This window comes from Pseudorca crassidens, chromosome 6 (assembly GCF_039906515.1).
Source record: "Pseudorca crassidens isolate mPseCra1 chromosome 6, mPseCra1.hap1, whole genome shotgun sequence".
Lineage (NCBI taxonomy): Eukaryota > Metazoa > Chordata > Mammalia > Artiodactyla > Delphinidae > Pseudorca > Pseudorca crassidens.
In genome coordinates this window covers 28,591,982-28,612,188 of record NC_090301.1, presented here as the reverse complement: position 1 = coordinate 28,612,188, position 20,207 = coordinate 28,591,982, and the positions used below count along the sequence as shown (strand labels likewise).

Below are 20,207 nucleotides of genomic sequence, written 5' to 3'. Positions count from 1 at the left end.
GTTCCACTGAGTGGACTTTTGTTACACTTCATGCATTGCTAACCGAGTTAGAGAACAGAATACACTACTGAACTGCTTTATTAATTATGAATTAAATAATCATTTATTGGGTGCCTATTACATGCCCATATCTGTGCTAATAAGTACATGAACGTAGAGAAGGAAAATAATATGTAGTTAATGCCAGAATAAAGGAAGTGTGGGTCACAGAGTGGTACTTCTTGTGAACCAAGTAACTTCAAGTGGAATTTAACATTTTCTCATTTTTTATTAACTGACATTACTGTAAATTATAATGTTCATAGAGTACGTTTGTATTCTTGAAATTGGATATAGGTTTCCTGAGCAGAAAGTTACTTGAGTATACAAAATCCTTCTTGGTGATGTTATTTGCTGTAATAATTTCTCCTAGATTATGCCTTGCAAATTATTCTGCTTTGAATTTAGTGTGTGTATAAGACTTACATGGTATTAATTAAACTTGTAATAATAAAATCCATTGGGTTTTAGTTGCCATTACCCAGGGAGGAGCAATACAGCTGGCTAACAATGGTACCGATGGGGTACAGGGCCTGCAGACATTAACCATGACCAATGCAGCTGCCACTCAGCCGGGTACTACCATCCTACAGTATGCACAGACCACTGATGGACAGCAGATCTTAGTGCCCAGCAACCAAGTTGTTGTTCAAGGTAAGAGAATTCAGAATTCACAGGTGTGGTAAATTCTTTGAAAAGTTAAAATTTTATAGACTCAGAAAAAGTAAGTATGATACTGCAAAGCACTATTAAAATATAGTTTATTTTTCTTCATTATAGATACTGTTTTCCATGAACTCTTCTTCCATTATTCCAATTGGACCAAAATGTCATGGCATAAAAACAACTATTTTCAGTTTTAAAAATATAACATCTATATTTATTGGATATAGGAGAAATGAGGTAGGTTAGAGGGAAAGACAATAAAATTAGGAGTTAAAAAAAGATAGATTCTAAATCTAAATATATAGAGATTCACTTTGTGACCTTTGTGAGTAAGACCCAGCCTCCCTGGGCCTCATTTTTTTTCATGTGTCAAATGAAAAGTTGTACTAAATCACTGATAAGAATCTTTGGAGGTTCAAAATTCTGTTCCTCTGCTTTTAAGTCAAAAGAAATTTACATCTTCATTTCTAAGATCATCATTTTTTATTTCAAAGGATAGCATTATATTCTGAAAAATCTTATACCAGTGTGTAAGTCTCCTGGTCTATGAGCAAAAGTAGTTAAATCCATGGTGAATTACAGAAATAGCTTTTTTCTGTTTTGTTTTGTTTTAATTTTTTTGTTTTCTTCCTATTTGTTTCAGAAATCTTTATGGATGGGAGTTGACCATTTTTCTTTGAATTCACTTAAATATTTTAAGAATATGATTTATGCCACATTTAAAATTTGCATATTAAGGAAATAATAATAAATCTGTTTCTAAAATATTTTTATTAAAAATATGTTTTGCCTCTGTTAGGTAATGACAGATGTGCCCCTTCGCCATGGATGATTAATTTTGAATAATTCTAAAACACCAACTAGAGAGTCATAATTTATTTAAAGGGCCCTAATGTATTTACAGAATATTTTCTGTTACTAAACAAATAATATTTGAAGAAGATAATATTTTGCTTATTAATGGGAGTAAAACAACTTTTCACTTTACATGCAGGTACTCAAAAATTGTAAAGCAGGATGTCAGTGAATTTGAATTCTGAACGTCAGTTTGAAGATGGTAACATGTTTAGTATATAAATCTTTTCCACTCAAACTACACATTTTAATTGATATTAATAACAAATATGGATGATTTTATAAAGAGCTTCAAATTCTCTCAGATAATGTTAGGTTTCTTATTCCTAGGAGGGCATATTATTAAGCTGTTTTTAGAAGCGATTTGACAAATAGAGACTTTTTCTTTTCACAAATGATGGATCATTTAGAAAAATAAAACTTCAATTTGTTCAGCCGTTATCATTTACATTAAAACAATGCTTACAAGTAATATAATTGGCATCATATGGTACACTTTTTCATACTTTGTTTTGTTACAATTAGGAATTTATAATAGTTGACCATTATGCTTTATTTTCTCTTCCATTTTGCTATTTTATGAAAAATCATGGTCGTTTTTATGTCGTGGCAAGAGTCTACTTGAAATTTTTTAATATGAATTTACCAATATCAAAGGAAGACATTGAGGACTATACTCTATCTAGGAAGATCATCCAGGCTGTGCCCCACTTACCTTTTAGACTTAAGGTTGGTAAGCATGTTAACAACAGAATAGAACTACATTCCAATGAAAGATAAATATAAGACCCAGCAGACATAAGTTAAGACCTCTTTCATCCAAGTGACTATACTAGTAAATACATTAAATTGGGAATTAATTTCTGAGTAATGTCCCAAAGAGTGCTGATTCTTCCAACATTTTAGTCAGAATCATCTGTTCCTTTTTTTCCTTTTAATCCAAAATATATGTTTAGATTGATGATTGACACGTAGTTTTACCAAGTCACAGTGGTTCAGTGTCTTACACCATGCTCACTGTTTTTCTTTTCAGCTGCCTCTGGAGATGTACAGACATACCAGATTCGCACAGCACCCACTAGCACCATTGCCCCTGGAGTTGTTATGGCGTCCTCCCCAGCACTTCCTACACAACCTGCTGAAGAAGCAGCACGAAAGAGAGAGGTTCGCCTCATGAAGAACAGGTACATACATTGCATTTACTTATATTGTTGTAGGTCAGGCATATTTTCAGATTCTGCCAGATGTGTGTCTTTAACATCTGCTGACAATAGGATCTTTGCATTGAGATATTTTTCTGGTAAAATTGATGGATCTTGCTAAAACTTCTTTATTTAGCTTCTCATAAGCTGCACTTATGAGATGGCTAATGGGATTATGGGTCCATCTTTGATGATAGAGTAGTTTTCTTTCATGCAATTTCCCCATGGGAGATTTAACGCACAACTTTGCTATGTTTTCACTATTGCTTCAACCAACTATCTAGGTTATTTAAAATTGTTTCTTTTCATGAGTAGTATTGTTAAGATTAAGAGTTTTATGTATATATATATTAAAATTAAGTGTTAAGGTTTATTTATGTTAAATGTATTTGTAATAGGTAAATGTATGATGGCCAGTCTAAGTTTTAATGCATATTATCTTTACTCAAAATAATAACAATTTAACACCTAAAGAAAGATTCTTCAAAAATAGATTAATGCCGAGAATATCTTATTATTGACAAAAATCTTAAAATAGAACTAGTCTTCAGCAATGAAAATGCTACATATCAAAAATTTATTAAATGTGGGAAAGTTATTCCCATAAAGTAAATTCATAGCTGTAAATGGCTTTGTCATCAAAAAAACGTAATAAAAATTTTTTTACTTAAATTTACCTTAGTATTTTTATTTATTTAGTTTAGGATTTAAATATTTAGCTTAAGATATAGAAATGACCTAAGACAAAATAAAGAAAATGAAAATAAAGATATTAAAAGTTTGAAACAGTGAAAATATTCCACTGCTTTTCACCTCAAGATTCTTCAACTGCTGTGATAAAGTGAAAGAAACATAGAGGTTGAACTTAGAGGATGTGGATTCAAGTCCTAGATCTACCCCTTTTGCTGTGACTTTAGAAGAACATAACCTTCTAAACTTCAGTTTTCTCCTTTGTAAAACAGGATCCCACTACGCACCCAGAGGGTTGCTCTGGGGGTCAAATATGTGGGTCAAGTAAGATAATTCCTTTGAAAGCACTTTGTAACTGCAGTGCTCTGTTGAAGTGTCTGTTTTTGTGCAATTTCATGTTTCAGCTTAGATCAACCTCTTTCATTCCTAAAATATTCCTAGCTGTTATAGAATGTTGGTGAATTACACCTAGGCAGAAATGGCACAGTTTTTTCCAGATTATTAGGAAAAGAGTTGGAAACAAGCTGAGTAACTTATTTCATTTGTGCTCCATCAATCTGTGATTTTAAGTAAGCTACAATAATAAACAGAAGCATAAAAGCTGTGTTCATATTTAAATGTATTTTAAAATATAAATTAAACTGTGTTTTAAACTTTTTTAATGTTTGTAAGGAAATGTGTAAGTAACCCTTTTGAAAATTAGAAGCAAGTCTGATTAGAAGTCTCAAGTAAAGGCTAGGTTATAAAGTTTAAGACGAGAACATTTACTGAAGAAACCAGTTCTCAGCAGACACAACAGAGCAGTCAGGTAAAAAATACATCTCTTGATTGTGAAAGCAACAAAGGACTTCAGATTATGTCTGTGTAGTTTGGCTCTATGGAACAGAAACCTTTCCCCTTACACAGAAATCACTTAAGAAGCAGCTTAATTGTAGTGGGTGAGGAGGCAGCACTGCAGCTTCTTGTCTGCTCTGGTGTATAGAGGGCTGCCCATTTATGAAAGCACATTAATTTGACAGGCATACCAAATTCTCCTTTTCCTCTTCATGCGATTTATGATTCCCCCCCCCCGCCCCGCACCCTCCCCCCCCACACACACACACCAGCCACATGCACGCCAAGCTGGGGACAGGGAACACATAGCTACAATTCCTAACAACCTCTGCTTGCTTGAGATATTCAGGGAAGCCACCTGACTTACTGTGAACTCTTTAATAAAATACTTTGGCTTGGATTTAATTTCACTATAAGGAAACTTCCCATTGACTCTGGTATAGTTCCTTTTCCCTTTCTTCCCAGATATCTGCTGCTTCTACTTTTTCAACTTCCATTCACTAGAATCTGGCTTCTGTGCCCACCATACCACTCCAGTGTCTATAAAAAGGGACAGATACCTTCCCATTTGGCAAATCTAGTATTCTCTTTTCATTTTATTTTACCTTTACTGGGAGTATTTGACACTTTTGACTGCTCACTTTTCTAAACTCTTCTTCGGCTTACTCACCTGGTTTTCTGACTACTTTTCAAATTTTCCCTTGAAACTTTCATCCATACCTATGTATTTCAGGCATCGTCTATATGTTGATACCACCTAATATATACTCTGACTTTGACCTTTCCCTTGAGATATTATTTATTTAGGTCCTGGTATGTGCTGGACATGATACCTCATTTCTTTACATATTTTATTAGTTCTGCCCACAATGAGAGAGAAGCTTATGTCCACTTTACAGAGGAGATACGGTTCAGAAAGAAGGTAAATATTTTGCCAAAGGTCACACCTTTTAAAAAATGGGTAGAACTGAGATATGAGCCTTGCTCTGGCACCAAAGCCTGTGCACCTGCTACCTGTCAGATTCAACCATCATCTCCTGCTCTGCCTCTCAGACAAGAACACATGGCAGTGTGCTGGAGGTACGTAGCACCAAGAGGCAAACATGGAATGCTTTCCTTGAATATTTATTTGGCTCAAAAATTTGAGAGAAAAAACATTTTTAAGGTAAACTTAAAGATATAATTCACACCAGCAGCAGTTGCTTTGGACTGTGCTCCCATATTTAGTTTCCTCTGCCATTATGGTTACTTAGGTGGAAAAGTTAGAGAAGCACTCTCCTCCTGAACATATTCACTAGGATAAATGTCCCTATGTGCCTCAAACACAGCCTGTCTTCTAAACTTGATAAGAAAAAGTTGTGATTCCCCAAATTCTATAACATTCAAATTGCCATTTACTCAAAAATGAAGATAGGGCTTCCCTGGTGGCGCAGTGGTTGAGAGTCCGCCTGCCGATGCAGGGGACACGGGTTCGTGCCCCAGTCCGGGAAGATCCCACATGCTGCGGAGCAGCTGGGCCCGTGAGCCATGGCCGCTGAGCCTGCGCGTCCGGAGCTTGTGCTCCGCAACGGGAGAGGCCACAACAGTGAGAGGCCCGCATACTGCAAAAAACCTGTGTCTTAGAACAACAGGGACTTCCCTGGTGGTGCAGTGGTTAAGAATCCACCTGCTGGGCTTCCCTTGTGGCGCGGTGGTTGAGAGTCTGCCTGCTAATGCAGGGGACACGAGTTCGAGCCCTGGTCTGGAGGATCCCACATGCCACGGAGCAACTGGGCCCGTGAGCCCACAGCTACTGAGCCTGCGCGTCTGGAGCCTGTGCTCTGCAACGAGAGGCCGCAATAGTGAGAGGCCCGCACACCGCGATGAAGAGTGGCTTGCACAGCTGGAGAAAGTCCTCACAGAGAAACCAAGACGCAACGCAGCAAAAATTAATTAACTCCTACCCCCAACATCTTCTTTAAAAAAAAAGAATCCACCTGCCAATGCAAGGGACACGGGTTTGATCCCTGGTCCAGGAAGATCCCACGTGCCGCAGAGCAACTAAGCCCATGTGCCACAGCTACTGGAGCCCGTGCCGTGCAACAAGAGAAGCCACCGCAATGAGAGAAGCCCGCGCACCTCAACAAAGAGTAGCCCCCGCTCGCCGCAACTAGAGAAAGCCCGCGTGCAGCAACAAAGACCCAACGCAGCCATAAATAAATTTATTTATTTATTTTAAAAAAACCAACAACAACAAAAATTTCTTCCTCACTTATGTTACATTTCGGCAGCTGCAGGTCATGGTATGGCTCTCCTCCACATGCTCCCAGCCAAAGGAGGAGCACCTCTTTGAGTCCTGTCATTATTGTAGCAAAGGGAAAGGGGAAATACTTTTTGAAGCACCTGCTTGATTGTGGTAAACATCTTGTCCACTCGGGTACCATAGGCCAAAGCACAGGCTAGGACAAGCCCAACATCAGTGAAATGGGAATGGTGTGCTCTTCCCACAGGGAGGGAGGAGTAAAAAATTATGGAAGCAATACAACCCAGCACCTCTGTCTTACAATTTTAGAGTGCAGGAAGAATTTAATAGGTTTCCTAAGAGCAGAAGTAATGAAGGAAAAGGTTAAGTAGGCTTGACCATCTAAAAATATGAAAGCCTCTGATTAGCCATGGAAAAGGTAAGTAGCAAAGCAAACAATAAACTAGAAACATTTTAACAAAGTCAGGAGACTGATAAGGATATAAATAAGTAGATTCAAAGAAAATGAATTAGAAATGGGGTAAAAAAAACCTGAAAATTCAAACCAGTTAAAGTGTATGCTATATAAATTAAGGTACATCCTTTCAACTGTATAAAACCAACTGTTAATAATGCAGATGTGTTTTTATTGAGATGGGAAGATGTTCATAGTGGAAAAGAGCAGGTTACCAAAGAATATGTATTATCCCATTTTTATTTATTTTTATTACAGAAGTAAAACATGCTCATTATAAGCACATTAGAAAACATAAGCTAAAATATTTACTCAACACTAATTGTGCCACCCAAAATGTTAACATTCTGGAGTATAATTTTTTTCCCCTAATATATATGTGCAAAGATAAATAATACGTTTTTAGTATACAGTTTTTATTTTTTTATTTTGAAATAATTTTAGCTTATGGGAACAGTTATAAAAATAGAACAGAGTTCCAGATACTCTCTATCCACCTTTCTATAAGTTTAGCATATTACATAACCAGGCTGTGTTTGTCAAAACTTAAGAAATTAACATTCTGTCATATACTATGTATAGTAATTAACATAGTATTTTTTATAGTGGTATAGTAATATTAACTGCACTGTCCATTTTATTTGAATTTCCTCAGTTATTCCACTTCTATTCCTTTTCTCTTCCAGAATCCAGTCCAGGGTACCACATTGCATTTAGTCATCGTGGCTCCTCATCTCCTCCAATCTGTGACAGTTCTTTCCTTGTCTTTCATGGGCTTGCCACTTTTGAAGAGTAGTAGTTAAGTTTCTTTCAGAATATCCCTCACTTTGGGCCTGTGTGATGTTTTTATTATGATTAGATGAAGGTAATGGATTTGGGGGAAGAATACCACAGAGATGTAGTCTGCCCTTCTTGTCACTTCATATCAGGGAGCACATACCAGCATGACTCATTACTGGCAATGTTAACTTTGATCACTTGGTTAAAGTGCTGTCCAAGTGTTCCCGCTGCAGTTATCATTTTTCTCTTTTTACACACTATTCCTTAGAAGAAAGTCACAGATTTAGAAAGGGAGGAGAATTAAACTCCACCTCCTGGAAAGGAGAGTATCAAAGAACTTGTGGTCATAGGTGAAAACCAACATGGTAATTGGTGTTACTTTCGCAGAGTTGCTTGGAGACTATGCAAATATTTTATTTCTCTCTTTCAAGTTTTCCCCACTAATTTTAGTATTCACAGGGGAATCTTTCCTGCAGTAATTATTACTGTGATATTCTAATGAGGATTTTCTATTTCCCCATCCCTTCTACATTTACTAACTGGAATTCTTCTATAAGGAAAATTTGTCCCTTCCCCACATACTTATTTATATCAGTACGGTCTTATAGATACTTACCTTATATTCTTTGGGCTATAATTCAATATTATTATGATAAGATTATTCCAGTTTTGGCCATCGGGAGCTCTTAAAAGTTGGTTCCTGTGTCCTTTAGATGGCATCTTATTTTTCTTCAAGCACGTCTTTACTTTCTGGCCCTACAAGATCATCTGGGTTCAACTTCTCATCTTGTGTTTTCCCTGCTTTAGCCTTGAAATCAGCCATTTATTCAGTGAGTCCTAGTTTCTTTCATTGGAAAATGGTATTTAGAAATCAGTTAGGCAGTAGTTGTGCTCTTTGCTACTGAGGTTTCACAGGCCCTCTCAAAGGACAGAGCTAGGAAATATACACGTGTGTGTGTGTGTGTGTGTACGTGTACACTGGCCCACGTATGCACACAACTGTATTTCTGTACGTGTACATTACTATAATAAATATGTTTGTACTGATCCCTCTGACTCTATTCTGTAGCCACAGGGCTTATTTTAGCCTTCCCTTCCCCCCTTTGCTTATTTGAACTTCGTTCTCTGACAGAAACTTGGCTTCCCACTAAAGATGGTTTATTTATGTATTTGTTAAACTCTAGTATATAAAATAGTTCCATAATTGCCAACTTGTACCCCTATGAGAAACAACTTTATAATATAGCATTTATGTACAGTTCTTTCTGTTTTTAGCCTTAAAGTACCAGTGAAAGCACTGTTTTCAAAGTTACTTAGCTCTGCTTCTTTTTTCTCCACCCTCTTATGTCATATACATAAACATTTATAGTAAAGTTAGATTTCTCAACATCTACATTCAATTCTGGGATTCCCCGATATCCTGTTTTTTATTTTAAATTTTCATTACTTTACTTTTTGTGCTGTATATTTCTGTGGGGTTTAACAGACATAAAATGTTATGTGTCTACCACCACAGTGCCATACAGACATTTACACCACTCTAAAAAGAATCCCTTGTGATACCTCTTGGTAGTCAGCCTCTACCCCCTCCCCCAGCCCCTGGAAACCACTGAACTGTTTTCCATCTTCTTGTTTTGTATTTTCCAGAATCTCATATAAAAACAGTATGTAACCTTTTGGATCTGGCTTCTTTCACTTAGCACAGTGCATTTAAGATTCATTGATGAATCAGGAATTAGTTTTATCCCTGGTATTGTATGGATGTGGTTTATTTATCCATTCACCTTGAAGTTCATCTTAGTTTCCAGTTTTGGAGGATTATGAATAAATTTACTATAAATACTTACATACAGGTTTTTATATGAACTTTCAATTCACTTGAGTAAATATCTAGGAGTGGCCTGGATGGATGGAATGGTAAGTGTATATTTAACTTTATAAGAAACTGCCAAACTGTTTTCCGGAGTGGCTGTACCATTTTGCATTTCTACCAGCAATGTATGAAAGTTCCAGTTGCTCTGTATCAAATGTTATAGTTTTATGTTTTACATTTAGGTCTGTGATCCCTTTTGAATTAACTTTTTTATAAGGTGTGAAATGTGTAAAAGGTTCACTTTTCTGTATGAACACCTGTTTGTTCCAGCACCATTTGTTAAAAAGACTATCCTTTCTCTGTGGAATTGCCCTGGTACTTTTGTCAAAATCTAATTGACTGTATTTGTATAGGTTTGTTTCTGGGGTGTCTAGCATGCTTCATTGTTCTGTGTATCTGTCCTTTCGCCCATACAATCCACTAGGAGAATCTTTTCATTCTATCTAAAAATATTTAGATCGAAATTTTTGAGAAACTTTAAGAGGCACTCTCCAAGCTAAAGAGTTCTTTTTATTTTTTATTTAAAGCTCATTTCAATTTTGTATTCTACTCCAAAATATAGTAATTCTTAATTTAGTATGAAAATGCTTGCCACCCTTATGCCCCATCAATTAAAACTGGTGCTTTGAATTTTTTTTTAATCAACTTTCTATCGTATGTTAAAATTTTACATTAGACAATTTCCAAGTCATTCTGTTTATTTTTCTCAAATGCCTAATCTATAATATATTAAAACATTTGTTGCTTTGAGCTAAATCTTTTATTTTTAATGTAGTCTATCAATGCAAAATAAATGATACAGAAACGTTGCATAAGTTTTCCTGTCCTTTTTTGCTTGTAGGGAAGCAGCACGAGAGTGTCGTAGAAAGAAGAAAGAATATGTGAAATGTCTAGAAAACAGAGTGGCAGTGCTTGAAAACCAAAACAAGACACTGATTGAGGAGCTAAAAGCACTTAAGGACCTTTACTGCCACAAATCAGATTAATTTGGGATTTAAATTTTCACCTATTATGGTGGAAAAAGGACTGGCTTGGCCACAACCAGAAAGACGAAATAAACATTTATTTTCTAAACATTTTTTTTCTATGCGCAAAACTGCCTGAAAGCAACTACAGAATTTTCATTCATTTGTGCTTTTGCATTAAACTGTGAATGCTCCAACACCTGCCTCCACTTCTCCCCTCAAGAAATTTTCAGCACCACGAATCATGAAGAGACTTCTGCTTTTTATCCCCCGCCCTCTTCAAGAAGTAATAATTTGTTTACTTGTAAATTGATGGGGGAAATGAGGAAAAGAAAATCTTTTTTTAAATGATTTCAAGGTTTGTGCTGAGCTCCTTGATTGCCTTAGGGACAGAATTACCCCAGCCTCTTGAGCTGAAGTAATGTGTGGGCCGCATGCATAAAGTAAGTAGGTGCAATGAAGACGTGTTGATTGCCAAATTGACGTGTTTTCACATTTTCATTGTGAATTATGTAAGATTGTTAAGAGACATACCCTCTAAAAAAAGAATTTTAGGATGGTGTTGAAGAAATTAAGAATGAATTTGGAGTGCTTTCTATGTACATTCTCTTCAATACTGAAAACTTGTCCTTGGTTCTTAAAAATATTCTGTATTAACTACAGCTCTTCCATAGGGCAGTTTGTTGCTTCTTAATTCAATTCTGTATGTGTTCAACATTTTGAATACATTAAAAGAAGTAACCAACTGAATGAAAAAGCATGGTATTTGATTTTAAATTAAATCAAAGTAAGTAAAAGTACAAAGCTTGTTTTAGTTTAGTACTAAATTCTTAGTAAAAAGATGCTCATTAGTAAACCAATCCCTTGAGTTATATAACAAGGTTTTTAAATAAATGTTTTTGTCATCGCCTTCAAAAATATTTATATTGTCACTCATTTACTTTAAAAGGTTTTTCTAATTAAACTGTTCCCCTTTGCACTTATATTATACCATCAACAGGAAAGCCTTCAAGATGTTAAAGGAAAGTGCTGTATTTGTTTATAAAATGTTATGTGTTGTAGAAAAATACTGATTTTAAATCTTTTCCGTATTAACATACTTTAACAGAGTAGTGAATTTTTTAATGAAAGAAGTTATAAGGATATAGTTCTTTTAAAGTACAGTATTAGATATGCACAAGGAAAATAATTTTCTTCAGACATATTTGAATGACTGCTGTACTACAATATTTGGATTGTCATTCTTGCAAAACATATCTTTGTTGTTTTCTTCTATTGATAAAAAGGATAGCTATGCTTTAGCTTTCCAATATGCTATATATACCCTTTGTTATTCTGTAAAGGAGCTACCTGTTTTAATTCCTTACCTATAAACAGTCTGTATTTGTATGTATCACACATTGTTTCCAGTACTACTTTTAATTACCAATACTCATTTTATTCACTAAGCTTGATAAATTTAAAAGTTACCCTTTAAAAAAAAATAAGACTGAGGTGGATTTGAAAAATTGGAGATTGACATAATGTTAGATTATAATTTCTCATTTGAGAAGGTATTCCTTTTTTAAAAGAGAGTCTAGAATTTAATGTTTTATATTTAGTCATGGGTTGTTTTTAAAAGTTAAGTTTGTTAATGTGTTAACAAAATATGCAGATATGGGTGTTAATTATTGAGTCCATTTTGAAAAGTAAGATTTTTAATTAATATTTGTAAATGGTATATTTTTATTTGTAACAAACCGTTGTCTTTTTTCAAGGATGAACAGAGTTTATGAAGGAGCACCATTCTAAGAATTGAGTGATGTAGTCTTATATCTGGACAGTTCGCCAGATTCTCAAGAAGGCTTTCAAACGACTGTAAATTTTGTTGTTTATCCTGCTGAGCTAATGGGGAAAGTTATAGTGTAAAAATTATTTGTATACCTGCATAGATGTGTCATTTTCCAAAACTGGTTTAATAGAAACCAAGCAAAATCACAAATCTGTTCACAAACTAGAAGTCTTTCTTTGAGGCAGAATGTCAGACCTGAACATTTTAAAAGTCATAAGCTTTATAAATGAAAATTGCCTAGTATTTAGCAAGTTAAATGTTTTCAAAAGTTGAGGCTTTCTATTTAATTAGAAAGTTGGTGGTCCTCTTAGTCCCTGATAAATCAAGGCAAGTCACATCCATATTAGCTGGCTGCATTTATAAGTTATAAAAGACTGATTGCACTGGTTTAAAGTCAGTTACTTAATGGTGAGGTAAGAAATGTATTCTGTTGCTAAATCTGTTTAGACCCTTGGAGAGATTTGAAGATTTCAGTTTATACAGATAGAAATTAAGCATATTTTGAGCAAACTTTTTTTTAAGAGAATTGGGAAAAAGGTGTTTGTTTTTAAGCATGCAACTTTGAGAATCTTTGTTAAGAAAACAGCATAATTTTTAAAAATCTTATAGCCAATAACATGTGGCCACATTATGTTTTTTCTCTTCATTGGCCAAAAGGGAATAAAAATGTCATCATAGGAATCTGTACATATGCTACTGATTTGCCTAGAAAATAGCAAGTTTGGTATTGCTCACTTTGCAAATATAGGGCCATGTGGCACTTTTATCTATAGGACAGATTAACTCTAATAAAAATGAAGTGGGAGGGGTTTATTTTTTATATATTGCTCTTATGAGTTTTCAAGCTTTGATAGTGTTTAACTGAAAAGTGGTTTAGAAAGGGCTAGATCCAATGTGTTCACATTATTAAAAATTGATATCAGATGTAATTTTTAAGTTCATTTTTCAAACTCAAGTACCATATTGGCAACCATAATATTGTCATAGGTGCTCTGTTGATTTAGATATTCCTGGCGGGGGGGGAATGGCATTTGTATAATATATGTGTACATATATATATATATACATACAGTATATAATCTGAAGCTCTGAGAGCTCTTAAGTCAGGAATGCTGAGTATTATAGTATACTGAGGTCAGATGAAATTTTACATTTTTGTGTATTTTATTGCATCACTTTTGGTAGTTTCTTGGACTGAATTACCCCAGCACTCATGATTGATGTTTTTTAATCTCCTGGTTTTTTTTAATTGTCAGTTTTCTTTGGCTTGATACTTTTAAATATGTTACTAGTCACTTGAACCACCACCACCCCCACCCCCCCACAAAAAAGTATTTGGTTTTTGTGCTTTGTCTCTGGCAGCTATAACAGTGGTAAGAACATTTTGAAGATAGCTTCTAAAAGGTACCACTGATTTTTCAAAAATCATTCTGGGGGAGAATTTTTGGTGTTTTCATTTGAGCAGGGATTTTTGTCAGAAAATGTATCTTGATGGCAAGTCAGCAGCAGTGCTAGTATCTGAAAGCACAATGCCAGTCAGGCAGGCTGTCCGATCAGAAGTCATCTGGCTGAAGTTTATCTCTGTCTCTCAGGCCTAATCCCTGATCCTTTTGACCATTTGGGGTGACATGTGGAATCATACAAAGGCTTAGGAAGAAACAAGTTTGTTTAAACCAGGATGCTTTTACTTACTTTAAGTGACTTCAATCTAGATTTCATTTTTAATGTTTTTAGTTCTGTGATCAGCTGTAGTCAGCTATCAGCATATATTGTTCTCTTTATTTTGAAGATCAGAAGCCTGCTTAATTTTGCAGGATTAAAATAAGGCTAATATCTTAAAGTTAAGATTTTGAATTAAAGTGGGTTTTAGAGACAACTGTTAACACACCTTTTCAGTTTTTCCAAGAGGCTTTATTTGTTGCCATTGTAACCCTGAAAGCTGTTGGTATATTGTTTCCCATTGACTTAATACAAAAGTTGTATATTTATTTGGATTATTTTTACATTATATTCTTTGTAAATGTTTGGTGTAACTTGCACTTTTAAAAATGACCCTGTTTGGGTATTAGCAAACTTGAGAAATTCCCTCATCAATTAATTGTCATCTGACTTTTTATGTCTTTCTCCTCTCTTCAAATCATGTGGCTTTTTTTATGGCAGCTTTTTTCATTGATTAAAATATTTTAACACCTAAAGGCTAGCCTTATAAATGCTGTAAAAGAAAAATATCAGGAAATTAGATTAGACTAGCCCAGTTAATTAAAAGATGGGTTCAAACCCTATCTTATTGTCTTTCATCATGGATAAAGATAGAAGGAAAAGCAACTCAAGTGAATAAATATTTATTTCCAATTTTAAGACTGTCCACACCCCAACATTAATACTGTTTATAGAATCCCAAGATATCCTTGAATTTGCCTAGAACAGTAAAAGACTTCTCAAGGCAATTAATCATTATTATCATGGAGAACACATGTATTAATTTGATTAAATTTTTTCACTTTAAATTGTCTTTGTTAACATCACATTTGACTGATTTCAGATGAGGAGGGGAAAAGTGAGGTATGCTTAAGTAAGCCTGTAGGTGAAGAATTGTGGTATAAATTTGTTCACTCAGTTGTACAAAGCACAAGAACTTTTTGTTGGATGGCTTACATACATTTTGAATACTTTTAATGTTGATATGTTGACTTTTTTAAGTTGACTGCACAGTCACTGTATGTACTAGGAACTGGTTTCCTTGACTTTCTAAAATCAACGGCTAAGAGAGGCACTAATCCCTGAGGGGTCGAACATATCATGAAGCTGAGTCAGTATGGAAGAATTTCAAATAAATCAAACAGGGTGCTGAAGTTCCATCTGTCTCATCTGCTTATGATAAGTTCTTATTGATTAGTGAATGTAACTTAAGCCTTTGTATGTGTCCTCAGGGGGCAAACTTTAAGAGGGACCAGATAACGTTTGAATGGAGGGATTATATTTCAGGTGTTTTAGCTTGAAATTTATTTTTTAAAAAAATTAAAATAGGAAAAAAAATAGAACAAAGCCTGTGAAGCAATTTGATATTATAAACAGGCTGAGTTGTTTAGCACAGAGAGAAAATATTGACCTGTCTGCATTCTGGTACTGTGCACACAGGTCCTAGCTGGGTAAAACACGATACATTTTGAGTTATTCTCACCAGCAAGTAAAAGGAAAATGAACAGTCTTCAGGAAATGTCTTTTTGAAAGGGTCATACAGTAGGAAATTCAAATTTTACCTACTTTATAGAGGCATTATTTAATACTTGCCTACAGAAGTATGGCATTTCTAAGCTTGTGTCTGAGGAGCATCTCAGAGATGTGAGAGTAAATCTAAAGTAGTTAAAAAATTGGTAGGGAAGGAAGACAATCCCTGCAGATAATGATCTTACGTTAGTTGGCTGAGTGAAATGATCTATCGTTGTGTTTGGGAGGTTTTATTTTCTTATTTTTTTAAAATTGAATTGGTATATGCTTTATAGACATTGTATTTTTATCCAGGTGCCACTCCAATTTGTGTATGTAATAAAATTATTTATATTAAAAGTGGGAAATAATTCGTCAACATTTTTCTGTGAGTATAGGTTAGGATGGCAAAGAAGAGTGCTAGTTTGCCGTTTTCCATGTAAAATCCCCTACTGATTTGTCACGTCAGTTGTCATCCCCCCCAAGAAGAGGAATTATTTCTAACCTAGCTGTATCACTTGAAACTTTAGAAGCAAAATAATCAGGGAAGTTTCTAGAGAGAAAGATGTTTGTTTGGGTTTTTGGTTTTGGTTTTGGTTTTATTTTATTTTTTTGGTTTTTGCTTGAGGATTGGGGTAAAGAATACCTCCCCCCAAAACTATCAGCACAAAACAGGGTATTGATTTTTAACTCTGATGTTGCTATTGGAGTTGAATACTAAATAAGTAACTATAGTGAGGGAAATACATTTCTAATAAAATTCCCTACAATCTAGAAACATCCCTGTTTTAATTTTTTTTACCTAAATCTTTTTGTGCTTTATCTGTGTAAAAAGAAAAATGTACTGAGCTATAATGGATTTTATTAACACTATGTACATATTAGCTGCTTTGTGTTCAGAATGGTAGCAATTGCTTTGTATATTAAAGTGATCCTTGTGAATTTGTGAAATATTGTCATAAAGTGCTTTTTCTTACTGTAATCTTTGTGGTATCAACTGTCATAATACCCTTTTTACACAAACATTTATGTGCAGTCACATAAACATGCTTTTAAAAACTCCGGAAGTCTCTTTTTTGGGATGGGATCTCTACATTGTGTTTTTCACTAGTTGTGTCAAGCTGTATTTTGTGGACTTGGTTTATTACTTTTGTTAAAGGGCAAAAGTTATGCTAGAATATATCACAAGCTTGTGGTGCACAGCAACAGAAAACTACCTCAAGCAACAAGAACATATCTTTAGTTACTTAATTTCACTGTATTCCTAGTTTTTAGCACAAGATTTCTTTTTTCAGTAAGATTAAACAGTGCCTATTTGAAGATCTGGAGATGTTACTCCCCTGTTGAGACGACCAATGGGAGGAGACATATGGCCAGCTGTCTCTAATGTCATAAAACGCATCTTTGCATTGGAAGAACTGATAAGGACAGATGACTTCCTGGCTCCCCTTGTAATTCTCAAGTTCTGTGACCATAAAATGGAAGGAAAGGAGAGGAGATATGGTTAATCTGCTCTTTGCTTAAAGCACAAGAATAAAAGATTCTCTCCTGTACTATTGATTCAATTTCTGAAAATAAGCAGTTGCGTTCTAAAGGAATTTTTTTAATTGCGATGTTTATTAAGCCTGTTATCTCTGCTATTGTATTGAAGGAATTACATGAATTGTATTCCTTTTTTTTTTCTTCTACAAAGAGTAACACGTAATTTATTGTACAAATAGACATTTTTGAGAGTGAAAGGGTGAGGTGTAAACGAGGATTGTGCTGAGCAAACTGGGACCTGTATTGACCCTCCTTGCAAACCGTGTTCAGGTGCTTGGACCGCCAGTAAAAGCAGAGTGCCTATCTTCTCTCCACCCATATCTCTGCTGTCACTTGCTCATTTCACAAATACGTACCTGTTGAGAACATACTTCTGGGCACAGAAGTTCCTGTCCTCAAGACGCTCTAAGACACACAGCCAAGGAAACAATTCCAACACGTTTATACAATTTTCGCCTTGAATTCCAGACTCATTTGTCATTTCTACTCTGATTGCAAAACAATAGGTCCAAACTGAACTTTTAATTACTCCTGTAAATCTCTTCTTCCTTTGGCTGGTTGTTCTCCGTCTTGCAGATGCTGCCATTATCCACTAAACGCAAAAACCCAGAAAAGCCCTGCCTTAATCAGTATTATCCTTCCCCTCACTGCATTTTAATTTCTCGACAACTTTCTTAAGTATATTGACCAAACTGGGGCTTAGAATTCTAATGAGGGCCTAACAAGTGAAGAGGAAAGGCAATTTCCAGGCATTTGAATGTAATTTTTATGATTGAGGTGCAATTCACATAACAAAATTTATCATTTTAAAGTGAACAATTAGTGGCGTTTAGTGCATTCGTAATGTTGTATTACTACCACCTATATCTAGTTCCAAAACATTTTCGTCACTCCGAAATGAAACGCTGTACTCGGTAAAGAGTCACTCTCAATTTTCTCCTCCAGCCCTTGGCAACCACCAGTCTTTCTGTAGACTCACCAATTCTGGATATTACACATAATCATGCATTTATCAGTACTTCATTCCTGTTTATGTCTGAGTAGTATTCCAGTGTAGGTATATGCCACAATTTATCTGTTCATCTGTTATACGTTGCAGTTATTTCCATGAACATCATGTGCAAGTTTTTTGCTCTGGGTCTCTGTTTTCAATTCTTTGGGGTATACATCTAGGAGTGGAATTGCTGGGTCATATGATAATTCTGTTTAACTTTTTGAGGAACTGCCAAACTGCCTCATTGGCTGTACCATTTTACATTCCCACCAGTGATGTATGAGTGTTCCAATTTCTCTACATCCTGGCCAACACTTGTTATTTTGCTTTTTAAAAGAAAAATAGTAAAGCCATCCTCATGGATGTGAAGTGGTATCTCATTGGGGTTTTGATTTGTAATTCCTTAATGACTAATGATATTGAGCATCTTTTCATGTGTTTGTTGGCAATTTGTATACTTTGGAGAAGTGTCCAAGTTCATTGCTCAGTTTTTAATGGTTTTTTTGTTGTTGAGTCTTATGAGTTCCGCATATACTCTGCTTATTAGACCCTTAACAGATAATATGATTTGCAAATATTTTCTCCCATCCTGTAAGTTTTCTTTTCACTTTCTTGATAATGTCCTCATATTTTTTAACTTAGTTTAAGTAATATGTATATTTGGAAAAAAAACTAAACAGTACAAATGGGTGAGTTTGTGTATCCTTTTAGTGACAATCTGTGCATATACACACAAATGTAAATGTCTTTTCTCCCTCTCCCTTTTTTATATAAATGGTGCTTTTTTTCCACTGAATGTATCTTGGCAATAGTTGTATTTCACTATATGTATATCTACCTCAGTTTAACAGGTGTGAAGTATTCCATTGTATAGATACAGCATAGTTTATTTAACCAATACCCTCTTTTGTGGACATTCAGGTTGCTTGAAACTGCTGACTGTTAATATATATACAAGTTAGTATAGATATATACAAGTTAGTATATCTCCAGGATAGATGCTGAAAAGTGGAAACTTATTAAGTATGGTTTTCTTCATATTTGGAGGTGGTTTCCTAAGCAGTATTAATCTGCTAAATTAATAAAAATGTCATGTTGGTTAGTTTTTTTTATGTTAAACTTCATAGTCTCTCTCTTCATATATATATTATATGAAAAAAAATAGAAGTAGCAGAACCAGCCTTACACAAAGTTATAAAAAAGAAAGCTGGCCCTTCCTTTTCTCAACTCTGTTATACTGTTTTCCCTTCTAATCTCCCTGAGTAACAGTTGTTCTCAGCTAGGAAACAATTTTTCAGTATGCCATACTTTCTAGTGTTAAATTTTAACCCTTCTCTGGTTGTAGAAAGAAAAGCATAACATGATTTTTAGAGCAGAAACTTCTGAGCTAACAAATCCTCAATCTTTAAAGTGCAAAAAAAAGACCCTGAGGACTGCCCTGCTTTTTCTGCAGTTCACGTCAGTGCTAAGAGAGCCCAGGTCTCCAGTTTCCCACAACAGGGAAATAATACTGTAGTGTCTCACCTCATTCTTGTGAAAGAACTTGAAAATGCTACTTCTGTCTTGGTAGAGGTTCTGGGGAGCAGAAAAATTACGACTTTCTCTGACACTAAAATAAATCACACGTCTGTTTCACCAACTATATCTAGGACCTCTAACCAATACTGGTACATGAAAAAGTGATTTTTAAAAGTATCTTAAATTGTTGGAATTCCCCGGCGGTCCAGTGGTTTAAGACTGCACTTTCATCGCCGAGGGTGGGGTTCGATTCATGGTCAGGGAACTAAGATCCCACAAGCCGGTGGTGCAGCCAAAACAATAAAAAAATAGAGTGCTTGAATTTTTTTAAAGGTGTCTTAAACTGTTATTTTTGTTTCTTGATTTCAAAAGTGACTGAAAATGCTATCAACCACTATAAAAGCATAGAGATTAAACAAATGATGTTGGAAGTGAATCTTTTATATAAGTTCATAACAATTTTGTTACTGAGAATATGCTTTACATTTTGATATCCCTGAGAATAGGCAATTTAA

General features: G+C 35.0%; 2 protein-coding genes across 19 annotated transcripts in view; one reads left to right on the top strand and one right to left on the bottom strand.

Annotated features, from left to right (window-relative positions):
* Positions 1-16,700, top strand: part of CREB1 (cAMP responsive element binding protein 1) — a 56,460-nt gene extending 39,760 nt beyond the window's left edge. For 6 of the 10 annotated variants that reach the window (XM_067740832.1, XM_067740827.1, XM_067740830.1 and 3 more), the window contains 3 exons: positions 511-693; positions 2,594-2,744; positions 10,477-16,700. In XM_067740832.1, the coding sequence (XP_067596933.1) occupies positions 511-693; positions 2,594-2,744; positions 10,477-10,621 (479 nt within the window). In that variant the 3' untranslated portion in view covers positions 10,622-16,700. The other 4 variants (XR_010944281.1, XM_067740833.1, XM_067740834.1 and 1 more) reach the window with 4 other exon arrangements.
* METTL21A (methyltransferase 21A, HSPA lysine) overlaps positions 1-20,207 on the bottom strand; it is a 54,267-nt gene that overhangs the window by 19,198 nt on the left and 14,862 nt on the right. The window contains exon 4 of one of the 9 annotated variants that reach the window (XM_067740841.1): positions 16,909-17,103. The exons of the other annotated variants lie outside the window; for them this stretch is intronic. Within the exon in view, the coding sequence (XP_067596942.1) occupies positions 16,910-17,103 (194 nt within the window). The 3' untranslated portion in view covers position 16,909. Of the gene's footprint in view, positions 1-16,908; positions 17,104-20,207 lie in introns of those variants that run through there. 9 annotated transcript variants of the gene reach the window in all.